Here is a 24,620-nt window from a genome sequence, read left to right on the forward strand (position 1 = left end):
TATGTTGCCTTTGGAAGGACCCTGGACAGCCAGGTAAGACTTTATTTTATATGGCTTACCCAGATGCCATTGTTTCTGTACCCATATACTGAAGTCCGAATGAATCTCAGGGGAATCCTCCATATAGTACAACCATGGGATGAGTGGTCAGAACTAAAGAGCTCTTTCTCAAGGTTGAGGCCAATTCTGAAAAAGAGTAGGAGCTCAAATGTTAGCTGGACAATATAAATACTGCTCTCAGTGCCAAAGTTCTTGCTTAGGTTTTTCTCCTGTTACAGTAATATAATTTTGTGTTGTGGAAATGCCTAAAGATGAAAATACTCCCTTTTGATAAGCCTTTCACTCTGGTCAGCCCCTACAAGAAGAAAAGAGGAATAAAGTTTGCTTCCCAAGCAGCTGAGTAGAAAAGCATAGTCAGGGGATGATGATGTATGGAACAACAGAAGGAGATCCAAACCACACCCAGGCCATTGTGAAAACCCCTGAGCTCCCTTCTACTGGCACAGACATGGGACAGAAAAAAGTTTATTGGAAGAACTTAATAACAATGAAAGGTTTTCTTTATGGACTTTAGGACATGAGCTTGTGATTGAAATGGATACTGCAACTGCTACAACATAGGCCAGGAAGAGACTGAATGTCCCAGGCCTGGGAGTCCTGCACTCATGTTCAAAGGGGTGGATGGAGGTCCCAGGTGAGGCTGGTGAGGGCCATAATGGGCTATTAGTGCACACAGGGTCCTGAAAGTTTGTTAATAAACACATTAAAATTATCTTTGCATAGGGAAACAGTTTAGTGGGGCCTGAACTTCCATCCAAAACATTTGCTTGCAGAAATCAGGGAGGAATCCATCACTCGCTTCCATGTACCCCTCTGTCAATTAAATGACAGGCACCATGACAGGAATTTTCTGTGTGCAAATGTTAACACGCCTACATTCCCTGGCTTGAATTTCACCACACATTGTTTCAGATGGATCGAAAGTGGCTACTTCCAAATGATTAAGTCAAAGAGATATTGCATGTAGCCAGAGCAGAGAAATAGGCATCATTTTGCCTTTATACACTTAGGCAACCTGAATTCTACCTAATCCACTTCCATATATCACCTTTCCTCCCCACCTTTGACCACCAGGGTTTTGGGAACTCTGCTGAGAAGCCATTCACGTGCAGTTGCTGCTTTGTGGCTCTGCATTTCAAAATGTCATCAGACTGTAGATGCAAGGGTTGCACAGCTGAGCAATCACACAGTAGAGGAAAGACATAACTTTATCAAAATCCCTCCCACCCCGCTGGCTTCATCAGAGGTACCTGAAGATGGAGCTGCTGTACAGAACAGCAACCACAGTGAGACGAGCAGAACACGTGGAAAAGGCTTTTTTCCTGCTTGCTGAAGACCAAATATGTGTGACTGTGTGGATGATGTAGGCACAGGAAAAGGCAGTTACTGATAAGATGTCAGGTAATACCAGAACACTTGTCACTAGTGCTATGTTCTCAATGAGGCCTGTGTCTGTGCGGGACAGCTGCAGCAGAGAAGCTGTATCACAGGATAAGTGGTTGATGGCATTGGGCCCACAGAATAGCAAATAGAGTATAATTGTGAGTGGTGAGAACATCAAGAGGAAACTCACCATCCAGCAGCCCAGCACCAGCTGGAGACAAAGCCTGTTGCTCATGAGGGCAGTGTAATGCAAAGGGTGGCAGACAACCACATAGTGGTCAAAGGACATGAGAGCCACGTGGAAATAAGTGCAGATACTCGGGATGAAGAACAGGGACAACTGAAGGAAACATCCAGAGAGGGAAATTGATCTTGCTTCTGTGAGGAGTGTCCTTGACATGAAGGTAGAAGTGAAGCAGATTTCCCCAAGAGGAAAATTCCTGAGAAAGAAATACATGGGGATGTGGAGCCCTTGGTCCAGCAGTGTGATGGTGGATGCCATCACCATGGAGCACCACCTCCAAGGAGGGTCAGGAGGAAGGTCACAAAGAGAATGGCAAACAGATTGATCTCCAAAAAGTGATTGCCAGTAAGTCCCAACTCCATTGTTGTCTGATTCATCTCTGAAAGCTGACACATGGGTAAAAGAAAGGATGTTAAAGATGTTCCAAGAAGCAGAAATGAAAGCCTAATCTGATGGTACATGTGGTGGTCTTAACTGGAAGACTATTGTCAGCAAGAGTGACCTACATAAAAGTTGACATGAGTAGACACCTGCCTGCACTGCACATATCACTCAGACACAGTACAAACAGCTCACAAGTGATAATGAAGTAGCCTTTAGGCAGCTCTCTTGTCCTCATGCTAAAGTGAAGTAGCATGTTCTCATGTGGAGGTACTTTTGCTGATGAGTAGAAATCACAAGTAGAATCTTTTATTTCTTAAGGAAATCTGGTAAGAGCCCTCCACACCATAATGTGTGGGAATTCCTCCACAGATAGAATCTGTGCAATGGGCTATGCCTTGGCTAGAAATTCATCCTATGTTTCACAGCTGTAGGCCCCCGCTTCTGAAGGGATGTAAGATCACAGAATCACAGAATCTCAAGGACTGGAAGGGACCTCAGAAGATCATCTAGTGCAATCCCCATGCCAGAGCAGCACCACCTAGAGCAGGGCACACAGGAAGTCAACCAGCTGGGTTTGGAATGTCTCCAGAGAAGGAGCCTCCACAGCCCATCTGGGCAGCCTCTGCCAGTGCTGCCTCACCTCAACAGGGAACAACTTTGTCCTTGTGTCTCTTTGGAACCTCTTCCGTTCCAGCTTGTCCCTGTTGCCCTTATCCTATCATTGGCCATCACTGAGAGTAGCCTGGCTCCATCCTCCTCACACCCACCTTTTATTCTCTTACCTTTTCATATTTGCTCCAAAAATTTGCATTTTGATTAATACCATACAGAATCTAGGTACTAGTACCTGTTCCAAACTACAGAGCCCACACATTATAGTACCTGTGAGGGCAGACTCCAAATGAGACAGTGAACCCATGGAAGCCTTGAATGTGATTCTTCTCACCTGACTGCACATTGCTATTTGTCTGAGTATATCCCTCAGTACGTGCTGTGTTTTCAAAGGAAAACTGAATACCTCCAGAGAGAATTTGTGTGGATCTTAAGCTGAGTGTCTAAAGAAAAAATCATTCCAGTGAGGGAGCCCTAGCCCAGGCTGTCCAGGGAGGGTGTGGAGGCTCCTGCTCTGGAGGTTCCCAAACCTGCCTGGACATGTTCCTATGTGACCTGACCTAGGTGGGACCTGCTTTGGCAGGTGGGTTGGACTTGATGATCTCTAAACATCCCTTCCAATCCCTACCATTCTATGATTCTATGATACTGGCCCTAGATTATTAGACCCTCCTCTGTCTTATTTGTGGTACCACAGATCAAGATCTGCAAGCATACCTTGACACTTGTGAATAATTACTGTTTTCAAGGCTGACTTCCTGACTTTGCACACAAATACATGTTTTAGCGTTCTACTTTTTAATCACATTTTTCCTAAATTTATAGTACCAACAGCAACCTTCTAAATTTGTGTAGGTTATGAGCTGATGCAGATCAGCTTCCAGGGGGTAGTGAGGTGGCAGTGAGGTGGCAAGGTCTCTTAACATGCTTTAGAAACACAATATAAAACAGTAGAATTGTCCAGAAAACTATGTAGATTATGGTATCCCCTGAGAAAACCTTAATAGACTATATTAGTTAAATGTTTTGATCATTAATTTCTCTTAATAAGATACTTCTAGGGAACAAAAAAAAAAATCAATGAAACAACAGTGACTTGTTGAGTAAACAGTAAGGATTTCATAAGTAGTCTGCAAACCATCCCAGTACAATATTATCTCAAGCCTTCAAACTCCCATTAGCACGTTCATAGCCTCCAAATCACAATCACTGTACGTGCCTTCTGATCATTTTCATGCTTTATTTTGGCATGAGACGAACCCTGTGCTAGACCATCACTCCATTAACTGGAAAGGTCACCTGTCCATTGATTATGGCTCTCTTGTCTTTGGTCATCCCCAAGAGAAGAACATCAATAACTGAAGCACAGCCACCTATCCTGAAAATTATGTGTCCTCCACATGACCCGTTTCTGACAAGGAATACATCAGCTGAGCCCTTTTTCTCTAGCTCCACATTTTATACTTCTAGTTAGTCCTATATTTCCTACATTTCCTATCTGTCTTCTAGCTTATTAAAATAATTAGACACTGCAATTTGCTGATGACACTGCTGGGATACATCACTGTCACAGACAGGTTTTGGGAAGAGCTGTTTCATCGAATCAGAGTAACAGAACACTTGAGGTTGGAGGGAACCTCTGGATCTCATCTGATCCAACTCCCCCGATCAGATCACTTAGAACATTTTGCTCAGGACCGTGTCCAGCTGGGTTTTGAATATCTTCGAGGAGAAAAACTCTACAGTCCCTCTTGGAAACCTGTTCCAGTGCTCAAGTCACCCCCAGAAGAAAAAACATTCTTATGATCAGGCAATCTCCTGTGATCCTCTTTGTGCCCATTGCCTCTGATCCAATCACCAACAAAAGCCTGGCTCTGTCCTCTTTGCAACTTCCATGGCAGGTATTTATGCATCTTGACGAAACCCCCTCTAAGCCTAGATGTCACCATAACAAAGCATAGCTCTACTCTGAGCAACAGAGAAGAAAATTTGTCTGCAACATCTTCCTGATGGGTAGCTACAGTCTGGTCATTTGACTCCCTTGGAAAACAAAAATCTGCCCTCTTACAAGGAAAAGGCACATGAATACACCAAGACTTTGAACTTCTCCCCTACAAACCAGTAATTTACTCCCAAAATGGAATTTCAGATGGCTATAGAGACCAGAGCTGCCTTTGGTGAATACTCTGTAGGGATTCTGTATTTTTTTCTTCATCACAGTTAACTCCTTCGTCTCAATGAAGAATTGCATTCTAAATCTTGCTAAACATACTCCTACTTGCTGTTTGGATATTGCATTTTGTTCGACAGGTCTAAAAAGGAAAGACACTTTGGTATGAAATCCGGTTTTGTGACAATCCAGAGTTAATACTGTACAGAGTTGTCTCTGTTTTCGTTGTCCATAAAACCAGAATATTTTTCCAGAAGTATGGGGGGAGAGAAGACAATTTGTTTTCAAGTCAAACCCAACCTTTCTCTTTTTCTCTTTTGCCTCAGTAAACTCCTTAGCCTGATGACCTGGTAGGATCCTGAGGCTGTAGATGATGGGAATGAGCACTGGTGTAATGACTGTGTAGGACAGAGACACAAGCTTTTTGTTATTTGGTGAGAGGCTTGACTGGGAATATAAATGAATTAAACAGGCTTTACAGTAAAAGAAAGTAACAACCACAAGATGAGCAACAAATGTAGAGAACACCCGTGACCTGCTCTCAGGCATGGGCATCTGCACTATGGTATAGATGATACAGATGTAGGAGATGGTGATTAGGATAAATGGCAGCACCATGATAAGCAGAGTGGTAATGAATACCAGAAACTCAAATATGTGGGTATCTGAGCACACCAATTTCAGTACAGGTGAAATGTCACAGAAGTGATTGACTTTGTTTGACTTGCAGAAAGTCACGCTGAATGAACCCAACAGGGAACCCGGAGAGCCAAGCTACTGCTGACATTTGTCTGCATGTCTTTTTGGTCATTGTGACAGTGCAATGTAAGGGGTGGCAAATTGCTACATATTGGTCATAAGCCGTGCTCGCCAACAGGAAACAGACGGGATAAAGAGTACAATCAAGTTCAACTGCAAAGCACAAGCTATGAAAGAAGAGATCTTCCCTTCTGACAAAAAATCTATCGGCATTTTTGGCACAATATCTAAGCTGTAGCAGATATCACAGACAAATTCTTAAGAAAGTAGTACACAGGTGTATGAGGTGCAGGGTCAACAGCTGTAATGAAGACAAGAATATTTCCAATCATAGTGACTGTGAAGACCAAGAGAACTATCACGAAAAGTAAGAGCTGGACTTCTGCAAGCTGAGTGAAACCCAGCTGATGAAGTGAGTTACACTTGTGATGTTTTCCTAACTCAGATCTTCCTCTTTCTCCATCTGGAGGAAAACATTGAGCTGTTTGATCCATAAGATGGGCCGACTGTAGTTCAAAAAGTTTTTTAAGCCACCTGAACAGATTGAAAGAAATGACCAGTATTTTTCAGTTTGAGGGTCTAGATACTCATCTACAACATGACACATAAACATATTCAGAAGCAAACTCCCAGATGCCTTTCCATATTTAAACCACTCACACAGTCACTCACTCAGAGGTACAGACATGCACTTACAGGAACACACATGCAATCACACAGAAACACAAGTGTGTTTATGCATCTGGATGCAGAATCCCCAATCTCCCTTCCAGCCCCCTCATGCTTATAACTACAGGTACACCACCACACTCACTCAGAGGTACTCAGAGTGTATCTTGTCCTGTGACATTTGCTAAAGTGACCCAGCCATTCTGTCAGGGCTGCATGACTGCCCATCCCTAAAATGGATGCCCATCCCAGCTAAAATGCACACCTCTGGAGACACCTCCCACAGGAAGGTCTGCCATTGTAACAGTGAGAGGGGATGTTCCAGGGGCCATGCTGGGCACTTGTCACACTGAGGCTGAAACTTGTCCGTGATACACAACCCCAACACCCCCTTTACTTGGCCATTCACAGTTAGAGCTGCTCCTAATTAAACAAAACCCATGACTCTGCTTGCCCAGACAAGGACAGGTAGATTCTCTATTGAATTTTCCTGTTTAAATTCCCACTGTCGTGAAGGAAAAAGAGCAGCACATGGAAACTGCCCCGTGTTCTGAGTCCTAGACCCCAATAAAGGTGTTGACCTCCTGGCCCCTGATTTCACCCTTGGTTCCATGGTAGCTCTGGAGGAAGGCCCCATCCAGAAAAGTGCTTGAGCATCTGCCCAAATCTCCCCACAAATCTCTCCCTCGTGGCCTCAACCTGACGCCTTTAAGCCTTAATTCCTGCAGGTTTCATCCCAGCGTGTCTGATTTCAGCCACACTGTGGGTGTGTGTGTGCTGAGCAAATCTGAGGGAAAGCTCTCTGGGCACTGCAACCTCATGGACCTCAGACAGCTTCTCTTTGCCCCAAAACCATCCTGAGACATAGAGGAAGGAGTGTCCCACCCATAGCCATGTGTAGGGTCTTGCTGTGCCTTTTGACCACGCAAGGGTGGGCACAGAGAGCACATGGACAGCAGAGTCCCTTGTGTTAGCGATGTTCAGCAGGTTCCATTTCCACCTCCTCTTCCTTGCAGGTCCTTTGAAATGGCTCAGCCCAGCAGCAGAGGCACTGTATCAACTTGTGAGAGATCAGTCAGGAGCTTTCTCACTTCGATGAGTCAATCCAAAACTGGTTCTCCTAGGTTTCACAGCTTCTTGGTTTGAGTGGGTTTGCTCCTCTGCAGGACCTGTAATAAGCAGCAACTGCCTTTTTTTTTTAACACAGAAATGGTGGTGGCCAGATGCACATTTTTTCCTTTCCTTTCTCTTTAAGTCAGGCCCTAATGTAGAGAAACAACTTTATAAATAATTGCAGGAGTCTCTCTCACTAGTTTATCTTTCTTTAAACCTCTGTGGGTGACCAAAACTTCCCACCTTACCCTTCCTACTGCCACGCTTGACTTGTTGCTCACCAGAGCAGGTGATTTGGGGTTTGGGGAGGGTAGTGACAGACTCTCTACCCCTGAATCCACAGGTCTTTGTGCTGTCTGTCCCTTTGAATGTAGGACAGCATCTCCAGGGGACCACTCTCTCTGTCACGAGGCTCAGGGCAGCTGTTGCCTCCTTCCCTGCCCTGAGTCTGGCTCATGAATCTATTTCATAGAATCATAGAATCACAGAATGCTGGGGTTGGAAGAGACCTTTAGAGATCATCCAGTGCAATCCCCCTGCAGAAGCAGGGTCACCTAGATCAGGTCACACAGGAACGTGTCCAGGCGGGTCTTGAAGCCCTTCAAGGAAGGAGCCTCCACAGCCCCTCTGGGCAGCCTGGGCCAGGGCTCCCTCACCTGAACAGGGAAATAGCTTTTTCTTATGTTTAAGTGGAACTATTTGTGTTCCAGCTTTATCCCATCACCCTTTGTCCTGTTACTAGCTACCATAAAAAAAGGGATGTCCCAACCTCCTGACACCCACCCTTTAGATATTTATAAATGTTAATAAGATCCCCCCTCAGTCTCCTCCAGACTGAACAGCCCCAGGGCCCTCAGCCTTTCCTCACATGAAGGATGCTCCAGTCCCCTGAGCATCTTGTTGTCCCCGCACTGGCCTCTCTGCAGAAGTTCCCTGTCCCTCTGGAACTGAAGAGCCCACAACTGGACACAGGACTCCAGATGAGGCCTCAGCAGGGCAGAGTAGAGAGGGAGCAGAAGCTCCCTTGATCTGCTGCCCACACTCTTCTTGATGCATCCCAGGCTGCCATTGGCTTCTTGCCCACGAGGGCACATTGCTGGCTCATGGTCAGTTTATTATCAATCAGGACTCCCAGGTCTGTCTCCTGGAGCTGCTCTCCAGCAGGTCACCCCCAGCCTGGCCTGGTGCAGGGGGTTGTTCCTTCCCAGCTGCAGGACTCTGCCCTTGTCCTTGTTGAACCTCAGCAGGTTCCTCTGTGCCCAACTCTCCAGTCGGTCGAGATCCCACTGAATGGCAGCACAGCCTCTGGGGAATCAGCCAGTGCTCCCACTTTGGTGCCAGCAGGGAACTCACTGAGGGTCCCTCTGTCCCCTCATCCAGGTGCTTGATGAAGATGTTGAACCAGACTGGCCCCAGAACCCATCCCTGTGGAACTCCACTGGCCACAGGCCTCCAACTCAACTCTGTGCCACTGATCAGCACCCTCTGGGCTCTGTCATTCAGCAGCTCTCCATCCACCTCACTGCCCTCTCATCCAAGTCACACTGCCTGAGCTTTCTGATGAGGATGTTGTAGGAGACAGTGTCCAAAGCCTTGCTGAAGTCAAGGTAGATGACAACTACTGAGGAACAGCAAGCACAAAGGTAAGGAAATGAAACACACAGAACCCACAGGAATTTCTAGCTCCCACAAGCACTGGGGAGACAGAGGAACCTGTAGGAGCATGGGCCATGTTTATCTATCTCCAAGACTTATGTCCTATAGTTCGTTGCCCTGACAGCAATGAATTTGAATTGACTTCATGTTTGCTTAGCCCTTGTCAGCAGAGTCTCTGGCCTGTCTGTAATACCATTAAGGTTAAAAACAAAAATCCAAGTGTCTGATTTAATCTAGCACGCAAAGCCAGGTATCTGAGGGTGCATGGTTGCTCAGGACTGTGGCCAGATGGCTTTTGAATGCTGGTAAGGATGAAGACTCTACAGTGTCTCTGGGCAACCAGAGATTTGCTCACTCCCACAGCAAGACAATGTTATCCTGTATTTGGTCTGAACTTCCTTTTTAATGTGTGTCCATCACCTCTCGCCTGAAAAGTTTGGCTTCCCCTTTATTATAACCCCCTTTAGATATTTCTCCCTGTCATGGTTTGACGTGACAGCCTTTTCTGGTGAGGGGGAAGGGGCTGTAAAGATGGCTCCTGTAAGTTGTTTGCAACTGTCCCCAGCTCTGAGCCAGACCCACTGCTGGGGCTGAGCCAATGAGATGCCTCCACAATCACTTTTTAAGAAGAAGCCAGAAGAGGAGGTTTCTTCCTCCATTCTTCTTCCTGTTTCTTCCTTCTTTTTCTTCTTTTCCTTCTGGCTGGTGGTGGTGCAAGGAGCAGGAACAGTGAGAGAAAGAACCATGTGGGCTCCAAGGTCAGTGATGAAAGAGAGGAGGAGGTGTGCTGGAGCAGAGACTCCCCTGCATTCTGTGGACAGAACTCCTGCTCTGTCAGAACTCCTGCTTGCTGTCACCATCATCTGGATGCAGGAAAAAGGTAGGATTCATTTACTCTCATTTGGCATTGATTGCTTTCCTTCCCCTGCAGGTCCTTAACATCTTTGATGTAGAGGTATTTAATTTGGAGCTCATTGCTCTGAGGCCTGCAGGCTCCTCTTTCTCTGCTCTTTGGAAACCAAAGGGCTGTGTTTGTCCCTTTGCACTCTTCAGGCTCCACCACCCCTTCTAAAGGACTTCTCAACACTTACAAAGCAGTTCAGAAACCACTGAAGGGACCATGGGCAATGAACAAATAGCTCAGCTATCCTAAAACTGCTCTGTAGCCCGTTCTCCTCTACGTGCCATGCCATGGGTGCTCATCAGCTCCATGCTGAGCAGTTAAGGCAAACGAGCCCAAAGAAACCCAAAACATGTGGGTCTTCTCCCCATCCTCAGTGGAAGGAAGGGAGCTAGATATGCTTATATTTAGAATAACTATTACTTGCTACCAACTTCCAGAATAAAAACTGTCCTCAGCTGTAGCAGACAGTCCCCTGCCAGCAGCACCGAGCCTGTCCCGTATCCACATCCATCCCCCGGCCATGGGGACCCTTCTTGGCTGCAGTCACACAGGGTGATGGCTCCTGCACTCCCAGATGCAGTAGCTGGGTGCAGGTCACCACAAGCCAACTTTCCTTTCCTCCTTCTCAGACCACTGCCATCATCATTTTACATCTCACCTTCTGGTTTGCTTTAACCTGGAGAAGAAGAGGCTGAGGGGAGACTGGAGAACTCTCTGCAGTTTCCTGACAGGAGGCTGCAGTGAGCTGGGGTTGGGTCTCTGCTCCCAGATAAGGAGTGGTAGAATAAGAGGAAAGTGGATCAAGTTGCCCCAGGGGAGGCTGAGGTTGGAGCTGAGGCAGAACTGTTTCCCTGAGAGGGGTGTCAGCCCCTGTGCCAGGCTGCCCAGGGAGCTGGGGCAGTGCCCAGCCCTGGAGGGATCCCAAAGCCGTGGAGCTGAGGTACTGAGGGCCGTGGGTCAGTGCTGGGCTGGGGATGGACTCCAGGAGCTTCAAGTGCTTTAACAACCAAAATGATTCTGTGGTTCTGCTCCTATGGGTCTTTCTGCTGCCTTCATCTTGTTTGGGCTGTTCTTCACTGCAGTGATAGGAACTGCCCAGGCAGCAGCAGCTGTGCTCGGGAGACCAGCAGCTCTCAGCCACTTCAAACTCAAACTGTGTACGTTGCTGTTTGTCATCTACACCTCAGGTGAGGAAGGCCTGAGGAGTAAATCCCTCAGCTTTCTCACCCCCAGGAGGGAGCAGAGGCTTGGCACACCAACAGAGACATTGCTCAGCCTCTCACCAGAGCCCAGCTCCTCCACATGCTCACCCCTCCACTCCTTACTTGTTTTCCTCACATCCATCAGCAGTGTTTCCCTCTCCCAGGGCATGTGTCATCCAGCACTCTACAGCCCCCACCACACTGATGGTCAACTCGTTGTTCAGCACCCTGTTGCTCCACAACACCCAACAACTCCACAGTAACTCCCAGCTCTGCACCCCTCATGCCTTTGTTCTTCTTTCTTCTGGGGAGCTGTGGGATATCTGGAGGGCAGACTCGGCTTCACCCAGGGAGTCCTTTGGTGGCTTTGCATGGCTGGTCCTACGAGGAACCTTCTTGTAGGTGCCAGCACCGTGGCAGCTTCGCAGAGCAGAGAGGTCAGAGCTCTTACCCACAGTCAGAAACATCACAGAGAGATCCCCTGGGTGAGTTTCCCAGTGCCTGGATGCTCAGAGTGCAGGGTGTTGGACAGAGCAGCAGCTGCTCCCTTTCCCTTGGCAGAGCAAGGCTGCTCAGAGGCCATGGATGTGAGCACCAGCTGTGCCTGGGCTGCCCTAGCAATGCTCCTCACGCTCCTGCTCCTTTTCCTTCCCCTGTGCTGTAAGCAGCCCCACAGTTCTCCAGGACCAGTAACAAACTGTGCAGCTCCTGAGCATCCCCTGGGGCTCAGCTCTCACCCCTTCCCCTGGCAGCAGGGGTGAACAAAAGTGCTTTCAGTTAGATAGAAGCCAGACTTTTCTTCTAGAGAATGGGACTGTGCAAGTCAGCTGAGGACTTGTGTCTATCCCAAGTGTCCATCCTTTGAGAGCCACAGTAGGCACCAGCCTCTGCCTCTGCTTTGCCCACAGATGCTTAAGGGTGGCAAGTTTTTCCTCCAAAACATCCTACCCTGGTCTTTCCTAGCAATAGCCAAACCCTGGTCAGAATAACTTCACCTATGGTAAGCTTTGGGAGGAGAAAACTACCTGACCAATGGGCAGAAGTAGGTCTGGGAACATCTGGTGTTTCAGGATTGTAGCTGAGCAGTCATGACTGTGAAGTGGGGCTTGCAGAGCGAGCTCAGGTGGTTCATTTTCCATCCCTCAGTCTCTGGGATGGGAGAGAAGAGCTCAAGGAGGTGCTTTCCACCTGTCTATTGTGATCTTCAGCTCTTGAAGTTCCTGGTTTCTGTGGTCTCAGCATGTGGAGGCTGGATTGCCACAGCTGGCAGTTGTAGGCAGTGGCCCAGGCTCGGGACCTGGCTGGCCATGCCAAAAACTGCTGAGGAAGGGACAATAGCATTTTGAGGAGAGGATGCCCTCAAGCAGAGGGCTGAATGCAGACTGTTATGCTTTCCCCAGAGGCCACAGAGCATTTCAAAGGCTGAAATATGAGAAATATTACACTGAGTCCATCCAGCCAAGGAGAGGCAGGTTGGATGTGCCAGGGCTTGCAGGCCAGGTGGGTGGCAAAGGCAGAACCCACTCTCCATGCTGCCCTCTTCCTTTCCCCCTGCAAAAACAGAGCTGTCCTGGCTTTGGGACCAGAGGGGCTGTGCCTAGTTAAGGGCTGCCCTCCCCATTGCTCTCTGCAGCCAGCTTTCCTCCCACCCCAAGCAGTGTGGGCTGTGGGCTTGGAAACCCAGGAGCCTCTTGGCCTTTCCTTTATTCCCAGATCACAGGAAGACAGTGGTGAGAAACCAGGACACCAAGCACAGCTCACAAGTCACAGCCACCTTGGTAACTCTGTGCTGTTAACTACTTCCTCACCATTACAAATCCTTAGTGTTATTTAGGGCCATGGGTTAGTGGTGGGCTGGGCAGGGTGAGGGGAGAGCTCAGACTCCAGCAGCTTCAAGGGCTTTTTCAACCCAAATGATTCTGTGATTCTATTTAATGAAGAACATTTAATCCATAATGACTAGTTGTGAAGATTTCATTCCTAATCCCAAGGAAGTGCCTTCCTGCACAGCAATGTGGGCTTTGTCCCCATCCCAAGGAGCGGCACACACAGTCTGCCATAGCACACCTTGGACCTGTGGGGCCACTGCCACATCCTGAGGGGCTTTGGGAGTGCAGTGGATGATGCCTCAAGTGCTGCCGTTTCAGCTGCCTGTGTCAACACTGCAGGGACATGCTCAGCTGCCCAGAGAAGCATCTCAGTGTCCTGAGTATGCCAGTTCTCAGGGCTGCTGCAGTCTGACTTGAGTAAACAACGTACTCTTCTACTACATCTCCCCTCAAACATCTAAAGGAAGGCACAGGAAAACCACAGGGCCTTTCCTCACAACATCAACACCACATGCACACACCTTCCCATCACTGTTTCACTTTCTCCCTCTTCTGCCTCTCTCTCAGAGAAACCTCCCTCCTTCCCTGCCAGGCCAGGCCAAACTTGCCCCAGCCTCACTTTTCTCCTTCTTTCAGAGACGCCACAAGGATTTCAGGGTCAGGGAACACCCTCCCCTAACTCCTGCTGCAGCTGAGCTGTGGGCTCAATGTGGGCACGAGGGCTGATGCTGCACCCCTGCATTTTGGGGGTGCTGGGGTTGATGCTGCAGCCTTCTTCCTGCCTTTGGAGGGGAACATGGTGACAGGAGGAGAATTTATTGCCTCTGCTCCATCCCAGTTTGAGAGACTGGGGAATTTAAGAGAGATGCAACAGCACCATGTTCTGGGAGGGGTTTATCCTGAGCTGAGACAGCCCACCCCCCACCAGCAGCATGCTATTATGCTAGGGCATGCTCCACAGCACTACTGAAGAGCTCCCTGTCCCTTTTGTGCCACCAAATGACACAGGCCCTGTGTTTTCAGCAGGTGGTGGAAACAACATAAACCCTGAAGCAAGAAGTAACAAGTCACACGCCAGAGGCAACCGGGAAAGAGCCCTGAAGAGCCCTGAAGCTGCTGCCAGCCACAAGCATCCAAAGGCTCTGCCTCTACCCTTTTGCTTTGGGCAAAAATCTTGCTAAAATATTATCACCTTGGTCTTCAAGAAATAGCTCCAGGTGACAGTAACACTCCCTCCCACTCCCCTCTCTGCCCTCATAAAACACAGGAGGCATCACTTTTGCTTAATCCTGGTAATGTCCAAGCAGCAGCAGCAGCTTTTCTGTGAGACCTGGCTCTGAGATGGAGGTTTCCCATCCTCACCCAGCTGTCACACAAACATCAAAAACAAACAAAAAAACCCACCAAAAATAACATGGACATGTCAATCAAGGGAAAGAGCTGATGCTCTGGAGCGTCTGGAGGAATTTGATCCAAGTGTCTCAACCAGAAGGTGTTTTGCTGCCATTAACTAGCAGAGACAACTGCAGATGAGTAGAGTGATGCTCAGCTTTGTGATATTTGGGCCAGTATAAAAGCCACAGGGACCACATTGCCCTCCCCTGCTTCTGCTCCTGAAGCTTTAGCTGACCTCAGTTTGCTCTCAGCAGAGCTCTGCCTGGGTGAGGGCTTTGTTCTCACCATCCACATGTGGTACTGCCTTCTGCAACACTTCCCAGCATCCCAGAACACCCAAATGATGGGGTTGGAAGGGCCCTGCAGAGCTGCTCCAGCCCAACCCCCTGCAGGTTCCCCTCAATCAGGAGGCACGGGACTGTGTCCAGGTGGGGTTGGGAACCTCCTGAGAAGGAGCCTCCACACCTTCCCTGGGCAGCCTGGGCCAGGGCTCCCTCACGTCAGCACCAAAGGACTTGCTCCTCATGTTCCAGTAGAACTTTCTGTGTTCCAGTTTATGTACAGTACCCCTTGTCCTGTCTCTGGCCACCAAAGACTGGCCCATTCCTCTCCACACCCTCCGTTTGGGTATTTCTCAGCATTAATAAGGTCCCCCCTCAGCCCTCTCTTCTCCAAAACAGCCTGTGGTGGTTTTTTCTTCCTTGTGTTACAGCTGCTCTAATAAACACATTTCATGTGACTCCCTGTGTGGCTTGCTCAGGCAGCAAATGATCCAGGTCATCCAACCCCCACCCTTCTGTGATCTTGTGCTAAACAAAAACCAACCACGAACCATCTGGAAAGGGGAAAAGTGGCCAAAAGAGGTGGCAAACAGCCTGGGGAAGTGGGAATTTGCAGAAGATATTGGCTGCTTCAGCTGCAGGAAGAGAGAACCAGCCTGGGAAAGCAAAAACTGGGCTGAGAAAACAGAAACTTAACATTAGCTGTGGGCTGTTCCGGGGGAAACAGAAACATGTACTTCAAGCAGTGGTGTCCTACGCCCCCTCCTGTCACTGTAGTATAAAAATGACTTGTTTTCTACCCAAAATGGAGCCTTTCCCTGCACTAATTTCTCTCCTGACCTCGTGTTCCCTGACATGGACCATTCAAGCAGGGAGACTGTCCATCGTTGCCTGACCTCACTCCTGGAAAGGGGCTGCTGAGCACTATACTGGTAACATCTGAGTGAATGTGTATAGACAGATCTTCACAGAAGCAATTAATCACAGCTATACATACCTCTGACATTCAGACACACAGATACGGCTGCTTGCTCCTTTAGGGGTGACAGTCTCCACAGCAGCTTGGCATCCATTCGTTCTGTGGTAATTCCAAACATGTCCTTGCTCTCTCTGGGGGAATTTGTTTCCTTGGCAAACTTGTGCACACCAAAAGGCTTCTGCTGCTTGGACAGGCAGATTTGGGCTACCCCACTGCAGCAAAAGGGTTGGGCTTCAGAGTCTCTTGTGCTGGCAGCTTTGCTGGTGTCATGGTTTAGCAAGGAGTTGTTTTTGCTTGGTACCAGGGGGAGGGGGTTACAGTGCAGACCCAGTCAAGAGTTTTCGGACTCTCCCCCGGCTCCTGGGTTCACACCCAGCTCCAGCCCGGCTGGGCCAATCTGGCGCCTCTGCCAGCACTATTTAGGGACGGGAATGTGAAGTGCTGGCAGGTGTGAGAGTGATACGAGATGGAGGCGACCACACGGACCCCACAGTCGGAGAAGGAGGAAGGAAGGAGGAGCACCAGAGCAGAGACCCCTCTGCAAGCCGTGGTGAGAAGGCAGCTGTGCCCCTGCGAGCCCTGCAGGGCCACGGCAGGGCTGAGAGCCAGCAGCAGCTCCGTGTGAGCGAGCCCGGCCGGGCAGGGCTGTGTGTGTGTGAGGGACCCCACGGACGTGCAGGGAGCACTGGTGTGGAGCCACCTGCCCTGAGGAGAGGCAGAGGGCAGAAGCCAGCAGGAATGGACTGACTGGAACCCCCACTCCCTATCCCCTGGCTGTTAGGGGGGGAGGAGGTAAAAACACCGGGATCAGGGCTCTGAGCCTGGGAAGAGGGGAGGGTGGGGAGAAGGGAGAAGGTGGTCTTAAAGGGCTGGTTGGACTCTTCATCACTGTACCACTGCGTGGTTTTTTATGTTTGTTATGTTTTGGGGTTTATGATTGTGCTTTAGCTGGTGTTGCATTAAATTGTTTTCTGTTCCTTCCCCAGGCCAAGTAGCCTGGTCTGTTTTGTCCTGGACCTTAAGCAGAATTAAGCTCTCCCTGCCCTTTGGCAATCATCAGCCTCTGCAGTACATGGTCTTTTGTCCCCTGAGGGGTCTAAACCAGGACACTAAGGGGCACTAAGCTGCCAAAGCTTCCAGGGATGGGGGAGGGCACAAATCAAACACACATAGACTCACACACAGAGGCTGGAGGGATGGAAGGGACCTGGAAAGCTCACCCAGTGCAACGCCCCTGCCAGGGCAGCACCACCTAGAACAGGGCACACAGGAACTCATCCAGCTGGGTTGGAATGTCTCCAGAGAAGGAGCCTCCACAGCCCATCTGGGCAGCCCCTGCCAGTGCTCCCTCACCTCAACAGGGAAAAACTTTGTCCTTGTGTCTCTTTGCAACCTCTTCAGTTCCAGCTTGTTGCCCCTTGTCCTGTCACTGGCCATCCCTGAGCACAGCCTGGCTCCAGCCTCCTCACACCCACCCTTTATAGATTTGTAAGCAAAGGCATAAGCAAAAAGATGCAGAGGAGGTGGCTGGATATATCCCAGCACATCTGGAGCATTCCAGTGTACACACACATAGGGTCCTCTTTCCTCAGGGCACATTTAAACTCCACAAATACTTTCTGTCTTTCCCAAAGGCTGTTTTTCCCCAGCAGATTAAGCTGTTACATCATGCAAAGGCACTTCCTACAGCCTAAAGGAGCCTTTGCTGATTACAAACACAACTAAACCTGCATTCTAAGGCCCTCAGACTAACCTGGAAGCTGAAACCTCCCATAAAAAGCACCCAGGGTGTGACCTCCAGCTCCAATCCTGTCTCTCTTGGGTAGCACCTTTTCACAAGTGCCACTGCCTCTGTGACTATCTGCTGTGCCAGGACAGCTGCTTGCCACGTCCCAGTGACTCAGGGAACTGACACAGGATAAAAATGTCCTCACCCAGCTTCAGGGACAGGTTGTCAGTTGGTTTTAAACCCAGTTCAGTCCCAAAGAGGTGCCAGGCTGCTCAAGTAGGGAGGGCATGGGGACACAGGACCCCCAGAGATAACAAATAACTACCCGAGCGTTGCTGTTCTTCCCACAGAGATGGACACTGGGGCAGATCCAGCACCTCCTAGGGCCACCACCAGCCAGAACCCACCACTGCAGCCCAAAGCCAGGTCCCTGCACTACCACAGGCCTCAGATATCCCTGAGGGGTTACTTCCCACCCCTGAAGATCCTGACAACATCAACAGAATGCATCCAAAAAGCATACGCTTTTATTAGTAGCAACAGATACTTTAAAAACCCCCCACAATGTCTCCAGAATGATTTACAGTGTACACAGAAAGTGTAGAAAAGTGGGGCTGTGGAGGTTTTTTTCTTGTAAAACACGTGGCTGCATTTGTTTTACACCTGCAAGTGCAACAGGGAGCTCAGCAACTCATACTGCAGCTTAAAACCAGGCTGAGGTCCAAACCCAAAGTGCTCAGCTCCCTTCAGGGCCTGAACTGCAACACAATCTCCTGCGCTGGGGCAGCCCCTCAACAGCCAAGTGACCTCCCAGGACAGGGCTGGGCTGCAGGGAGCAGTCGCAGAGCAAAGCAGAGCAGGTAGTGAGTGGCCAGGATGGCCAAGCCACGAGCCGCTTGGCTCACCCTGGAAGGATGTAGCACAGCCACTGCTTAGGGAAAGGATATGAGCCTCTCCTGGAGCCACTTCTGTGCTCCACAGAGATGGGATAACTCTGAGGAGGAGGAAACCCACTGCTCCTCTCCTTTGCTGCAAGAGCAGAGCTACAAGGCATGACCCTGGCAACTGACACATCCTCCCCCACCTGCTCTGTATTCACTGAGCAAGGAGAGGTCCCCAAGCCACCAGCAAGGAGAGAAATGACCACCCAGTAGCTAAACCTAAATGGCCTACCCCTGCAGAGGTGCTGGGGACCAGCTCAGACAAGGTATTGTCCCCATCAGCAAACGCCCCAGCCCGACAGTCACTGAGGTCCAGCACTCCTGGGAGAGCATCCAGCTTTCTCCAGGGTGCCGATCCCAGTTGTGCCTCCAGGCTAAGTCATTTCTGCTCTAAGAACAAGGCAAAGAGCCCTTCCCAAGCAAAGCCCAGCAGAGCTTTGCAGAAGCAGCACAGGGAAGAGAGGGCAGGAGGAGCAGGGGCTGGAAGCAGCACTGCCATGTCAGAGCAGACTGAGCCCTCCTGAGCTGCAAACAGGAAAGACAAACTCATGTTGGCTCATGCTTGGAAGAGGGAGGGACACCCCCACAAATCCCACTGCAGCCTGAGGTTTGGGGTTGCTTTGGGGTTCACTCTCTGAGATAAACTCCTTTGCTGCTCCTCCATCCCCTGCTGCCTTCTGCCAGCCCCACTCACCACCTGGACTCCAGAGTGCACACAACAGCAAAATCCTGCCCTTCTTCCTCCTTCCCAGGGCCAAACCGAGTTGAAAGCCCACAGTCTTGGCACCTGAGCCACCTTGGCAAGCCCCAGGCACAGCAGCACACGAGGGACAGCACTGCCCAGCAGCCCCAGGACCACAGGGACCATCCACAAGCACTTATCACACAGCGACTCTGGAGGAAGCCAGGGGAGGTACAGAGAGCTGGGGCACAGCAGCAGACATCCCTGGGCACAGCCATGCCCACCTCTACCCCAGGGATCTGCCAAGGGCCCTGGGGAAGAGCAGGATAACACAGAAACAGTCCAAGACAGTGTTTGACAGGTATTTGTGGGCTTCAGCAGCTTGAGCAACTCGAGGGTGAGCCCAGAAGAGGTTGGAAGCATCAGAGGGTCTGGTGCTCTTCGGGCAGCATCCACCCCTCATGGGGACAGCAGTGTGGGCACAGCCAGGAGAGCTCTCTACCTGAGAGGGGAGGGGAGGGGAGGGCAGGTCACACGGAGTGCGAAAGCTCCCAGCGGATTTCAGGACTCACTCACTGCCCAGAAACCTCTGGGGCCCTGTGGAGAATTTAAAAAAAGAACAAAAAAACAACCCAACCCCAAAGCATTAAGGAGCAGGTTTGAGAGGGGCTCTGCACATCCTCCATGCCTGCTCCAGCACAGGGGCTGCTGCAGTGTGGGCTGTCCAACCTGGAAACCAGAGCCTGTGGAGGAGCTGTCTCCCCTCAGGGCAAGACTCTGCTCTCACCCAAACACTCAGGAGCTTCCCACTGCTTGTGCAACAGGGGAACTGGGCCAGGACCTTGTGTAAAGGGAATTAAAAGGCAGTCACGGCAGGCGAAGAGGTGACAGAGCAAAGGGAGGAGGAACCCTGAGGTTCCTTTGCTGGATATCAGCAGTATCAGGCTCTGGGTGGAGGAACAGAGCACATTTACAGAGCAAATCCCAGTGTGGACTAAAGAGAGGGGACAGCAAATCCTTTGAGCGTTCAGAATGGGAAAAACAACCCCTCAGCTGTCTCTTACATCTGCAAGCAGAGGCTGGGCAAAGGACCTGAGCCCCAGTTCCAGCTACCAATACTTTCTGGCTGTAGGCATGGCCAGAGGAGCAGGGTCACCCCAAAGAGCAGCAGGGTCACCCCAGAGAGGAGCAGGGTCACCCCAGAGAGGAGCACGGTCACCTCAGAGAGGGGCTGAAGGCATCTCACCTGCAGCCACTGCGACATGGGCGCTCCCTCCTCTTGCACCAGACGAAGAGACCTGGGGACAAAGCAGCCACCATCTCCATCCAGTGCCCTGGAGATGCTGCTCAGCAGGGAAATCTCAGAGCAGGACCTCCTGGCAGCACTCCCTGGACAACACTGGGCTTTGGGGTCCCACAGGTCCCACTCACCCTAGCCCAGATGAGGGCTGGGAGGCAGGGCTGGCAAGCAGCTCTGATCACATGTGGTGGGTCCAAGGGGAACAGGGGCACAGCAATGAGCTGTTCCATCCCCACCCAGTGCCTGGAGGCTTTCACAGGAAAAAGCTGAAAGCTTTATGCAATAGCAAAAGATTAGCTATCACCAAGGGAGAAGCTCCTACTTCCATTTGAAACTGCCAGATCCACTTTTCAGGTCGGGACATGGGTGTTTCTTTCTATTTCCCCCTTCCAAGTTCACAATTGGCAAGCTGAGAATCCACATCCCGCTCTGCCAGGGGCACAAAAACTGCTTTCCAAGTCCAAAAAGGGAGGAGAAGAAGGACCACTGAGTGAGGAAGCACGTTTCCCTTCTGTAGGCAGAAAACCGTGGCAGGGGAGGCTCAGGGTTCCTCCCCCAGAAGGGTTGTGCAACCTTCCCCAGGAAAGGACAGCCTCATCCCTTCTCTGGACACGCAGGAGTTGTTTTCATGGCAACCTTCCCTCCCATATCTGGGAGCAGGAAGGTGAGGCAAGGCAAGGGCAGAGAACATCACCTCCTTAAATTGAATCACGGAATCATTTTGTGTTGAAAAGCTCTTGAAGCTGCTGCAGTCCCAGCCCTGGCCTCACCCTGCCCAGCCCAGCACTGACCTACAGCCTCAGCACCTCAGCTCCGTGGCTTTGGGATCCCTCCAGGGCTGGGCACTCCCCCAGCTCCCTGGGCAGCCTGGCACAGGGGCTGACACCCCTCTCAGGGAAACAGTTCTGCCTCAGCTCCAATCTCACCCTCCTCTGGGGCAACCTGAGCCATTTTCCTCTTGTCCTGTCACAAGTTAGTTTGGAGCAGAGCTCCCTGCAGCCTCCTGTCAGGGAGTGTCAGAGAGTGCTCCTGTCTCCCCTCAGACTCCTCTTCTCCAGGCTCAACACCCCCATTCCCTCAGCCTCTCCCCCAGCACCCTTCTGCTCCAGCCCCTGCCCCAGCTCCGCTGCTTGGCTCTGGCCATGCTGGACAGCCTGGGGACACCCTACTTGAAACAACAGCACTGCCAAATCCCCAGCCCCTGCCCAGGGGATGCCTGGATGGGAAACCCAGGTCCCAGTAAGGATGTGCTCCAGCAGGCAGCACTGAGCCTCTCACTCCATCCCTTCTCACCGTAGCCCCCAGCAGCCAGACCAAAGCCCCAGCCCCAGCACTCACCAGCGAGTGAGCCCACGATGACACACACCAGGATCACAGGCAGCACCACGTTTGCAGAGTCTGCAAAGGAGAAGATGCAGGGCCTTTGCAGCCACACTGAAAGTAACCTCCTGCTCACACCCTGCCAGCAAAAACCCACCATTACGCTCAGTGTGGGGACACGGAGGCACAAGGTGAGAGGTTTCCACCTTTTCTGGGGCTCTGATTCTTTTCTTGGGCAGTGGGAAGAAATCACTTACTCTGGACGTGGAGCAGGAAGGAGGTTTCATTCTGGCTGACTTGGTTGCGGACCACGCACTCGTAGTAGCCGCTGTCATTCATCGATGCTTTAACAATGCACAGGGTGCTGTTGGCAACAAACTGGATGTGGTCACTTCCCAGCAGCAGCTCCCCGTTTTTCTTCCACCAGTACAGGTCTGCCTTCCCTTCTAGCACGTTGCACACCAGTTTAGTGGTTCCTCCTTCCTTCACTGATGAGTTACCCACGATTTCCGGCTCAGACAGAGGTTCTGGGAGAGATTTTCAGAGTCTGACTCCTGACCTGGCCTTGCAGCACCTTCCCCACAGCCACTGGATCTCCCTGGCTGCAGTTGAGCCTTTGCTGTCCCATCACTCACCAATAACGTGGAGCTGGAGCCAGCCCGTGGCCTCTGCCTCAGACCTGAAGCGGTAGAGCCCGTCATCTCCCTCCTGCAGCACCAGCTGCAGCGACAGGTCCGTCTCGTTGAACCTCGTGCGGTTCTCAAAGAGCTGAGACGTGTTGGCAGGTCCATCGAAGGCATAGCTGACGATGGCTCCTTCCCACGGGCCGCTCTTGTACTCCCAGATGGCAGCTTTGGTGGCCTTCAGCCCCGGTGTTGTCAGCAGCACCGTGCAGCCCACGGCTGAGACGAGGCTCCCGGCTGCCGGCCTGAGGTCAGCGGCGTAGCAGGGGGAGAGCGTCCGGGCTGGGGACGGAACGAGCCGTTACCCCGGCAGCCGACACGGCTGCACCGGCCCGGGCGAGGGGCTGCGGGACCCTCCTGGGGCTGCACCACTCGCCAACACCGCTGCCGGGGGCTGAACGACTTGTGGCTTTAAGCAGCGACGGAAGGTCCCGGCGGCTGCTACAAGTTCCCTCCAGGTCTTTTTCCCCCGAAGCGCTGCTCTCTGCCTCCACGGGCAGCCCGTGCGTGCGCGGCCGCGGCGGCTCGGCCCCGGGCAGGGCTGGCAGCCGCTGCCCTCACCCGCCTGCCGTGCCCGAGCCCTTTCTCTGCCGGGGCTCGGCGGGCCGGAGCCCTCACCGGCGCGTTCCCCTAGGATCGCCGCCAAGAAAACGCGCCGAAAGACAGGAAAGCCCAAAAGTCGCTTCCCAAACTTCCTCGGAAAGCTTTTGGCTGGGAAGAAGTCGGGGGCGAAGGAGGATCCGAGGCTGGGACTTGCCTTCGCCTCTTACACAGCAGCCAGGAGCAACGCTCCGCAGCGCCGGGCCGGGGGGGGCGCGGGATTCCCCCACCCGCAACTCCCAGCGCTCCCCACATCCGCCAAACCCCGCAAAACGCGCCGCGCAGCGCCCACGGGCCCCTCGCAGCGGCGCTCCGCACCCACGCGGGATGCGGCCCCGGGAGGGGGCTCCGGGTACCGCCCGCCCACCTCACACCCGCCACGCACAAACTCGCCTGTGACCCCCGGCCCGGCTGCTGAGGAGCCGGGGCAGGCGAGGAGGAGGAGGAGGAGGAGGAAGAAGAGAAGGTCGGGCCCCATCTGCGGGGCCGGAGCGGAGGCGGCTCCGCCACGAGGCCCCGGGACGGTCCCAGCGCCGGGGCGGGGCAGGGCGGGGGCGGGGATGGGATGGGATGGGATGGGATGGGATGGGATGGGATGGGATGGGATGGGATGGGATGGGATGGGAATGGCGGCTGCCTCCCTCCTCCCCGCCCCGCCCCGGCGTTTGCCGCTGTCGCTCAGCGCGTTGACCTTTCCGCAGCAGCAGCGTGGGGAGGGGTGTCTGTCTGTGTCTCTGTATGTCTGTATATGACATGGGCTCGACTGCCGGATCCCAGACCCCGCTTCCTCACCTCCTCCTCCTCATTTCCTCTCCTCTTCTTCTCATCTTCCTCTTCTGTCCCCCTCCTCTTGCTTTCCCTCTTCTCTTCTTCTTCCTCTCCTTTCCCTCTCCTCTTCCTCTCCCTGCCTTCTCCTTTCTTCCTTCCCTCTCCCTCTCCTCCTCTCCTTCTCTCTCTTCATCTCTCCTCCTTTTTCCCTCTTCCTCTTCCTCTTCCTCTTCTCCTTCTCTCCTTCTTCTCTCCCCTCTCCTCTCCCTCTCCCTCTCCCACCTCTCCTCTCCCTCTCTTCCTCCCTTCTCCTGTCCTTCCCACTCCACACAGGAGCAATGGCTCCATCCCCACTCTGTTCCCACTCTGTGTGCCGCAGTGCAAAATCCCCAATGCAGGTGACGGGGAGGCACTGGGGAACGGCAGCGCCAGGAGATACCGCCCAGGGGAAGTTGGAGCCCCTGAGGGCTCATCGCCAGTGGGATGCTGCCGGGACACCCCTGAATGTCCCTGTCTTGCTTTGGGTGCTTTAAGAGGTGCCACCTGCCAGCCACAAAGCGAGGCAGAGAGGGCAATGCTGCTCAGTGCACAACCTCTGCGAGCTCTGGTTGTGGAGATCTTGCAGCTTGGAAGCTAAAAACGAGCCAGTCCCAGGGAAAATAAACAAAGGTTTGGGGCAGCCTGGCCCAGAACCCAGCCCCAGGGCAGCAGGAGGGTGAAAGCAGTTGAGATCTCCAGCTCCTTTTCCCACCTCACAGAATCCAGGCTGCCTGCTGAGCATCACAGGCCTGAAAGAAAATGGACTGTGGGGGGGTTGCCACCCACGTACCCCCTTATGGCCCCTGGTTGCCACCACATCAGAGCCGCCTTGGAGGGGGGCTGGGGAGCAGCTGGCAGGAGGCTGACATGGTGCCCAATGTGCCCAACCCTGCCTGGGCTGGGCTCTCCTTCTCTTTT

General features: G+C 51.9%; 2 protein-coding genes and 1 pseudogene across 6 annotated transcripts; all 3 read right to left on the reverse strand.

Annotated features, from left to right (window-relative positions):
- Positions 1-507: 507 nt before the first annotated feature.
- LOC104558604 (olfactory receptor 6E1-like) lies at positions 508-2,948 on the reverse strand. Its single transcript, XM_062006835.1, is given in 1 exon segment — positions 508-2,948. A coding segment is annotated over 1 exon segment (756 nt). The 5' UTR covers positions 1,952-2,948; the 3' UTR covers positions 508-1,195.
- A 2,009-nt stretch (positions 2,949-4,957) lies between these two features.
- Positions 4,958-6,060, reverse strand: LOC104558605 (olfactory receptor 10A2-like; annotated as a pseudogene).
- Positions 6,061-8,818: 2,758 nt separating this feature from the next.
- Positions 8,819-23,432, reverse strand: LOC133626555 (carcinoembryonic antigen-related cell adhesion molecule 6-like). 5 transcript variants are annotated; one of them, XM_062006381.1, is made up of 6 exons: positions 23,289-23,432; positions 22,248-22,577; positions 21,870-22,139; positions 21,631-21,751; positions 20,239-20,290; positions 17,875-19,494 (listed from the first exon to the last, which is right to left on the reverse strand). In XM_062006381.1, the coding sequence occupies exons 1-6, from the start codon at positions 23,371-23,373 to the stop codon at positions 19,279-19,281; spliced, it is 1,074 nt and encodes a 357-aa protein (XP_061862365.1). In that variant the 5' UTR covers positions 23,374-23,432; the 3' UTR covers positions 17,875-19,278. The 5 variants fall into 5 exon arrangements, with proteins under 5 accessions (XP_061862370.1, XP_061862365.1, XP_061862369.1 ...); XM_062006385.1 differs by having other exon boundaries at positions 19,407-19,494; positions 21,631-21,690; XM_062006384.1 differs by lacking the exon at positions 17,875-19,494 and adding an exon at positions 19,506-19,589 and having other exon boundaries at positions 21,631-21,690.
- Between the last annotated feature and the right edge of the window lie 1,188 nt (positions 23,433-24,620).

The sequence above is a fragment of the Colius striatus genome, chromosome 13, assembly GCF_028858725.1.
Source record: "Colius striatus isolate bColStr4 chromosome 13, bColStr4.1.hap1, whole genome shotgun sequence".
Lineage (NCBI taxonomy): Eukaryota > Metazoa > Chordata > Aves > Coliiformes > Coliidae > Colius > Colius striatus.

Coding starts and splice junctions, on each gene's coding strand:
- LOC133626555 (XM_062006381.1), bottom strand. CDS start 23,373: ATGGGGCCCGACCTTCTCTTCTTCCTCCTCCTCCTCCTCCTCCTCGCC. Junction 21,752..21,869: donor CTTCCTGCTCCACGTCCAGA/GTAAGTGATTTC, acceptor TTTTGCTGGCAG/GGTGTGAGCAGGAGGTTACT. Junction 20,291..21,630: donor CATCGTGGGCTCACTCGCTG/GTGAGTGCTGGG, acceptor CTTTGTCCCCAG/GTCTCTTCGTCTGGTGCAAG.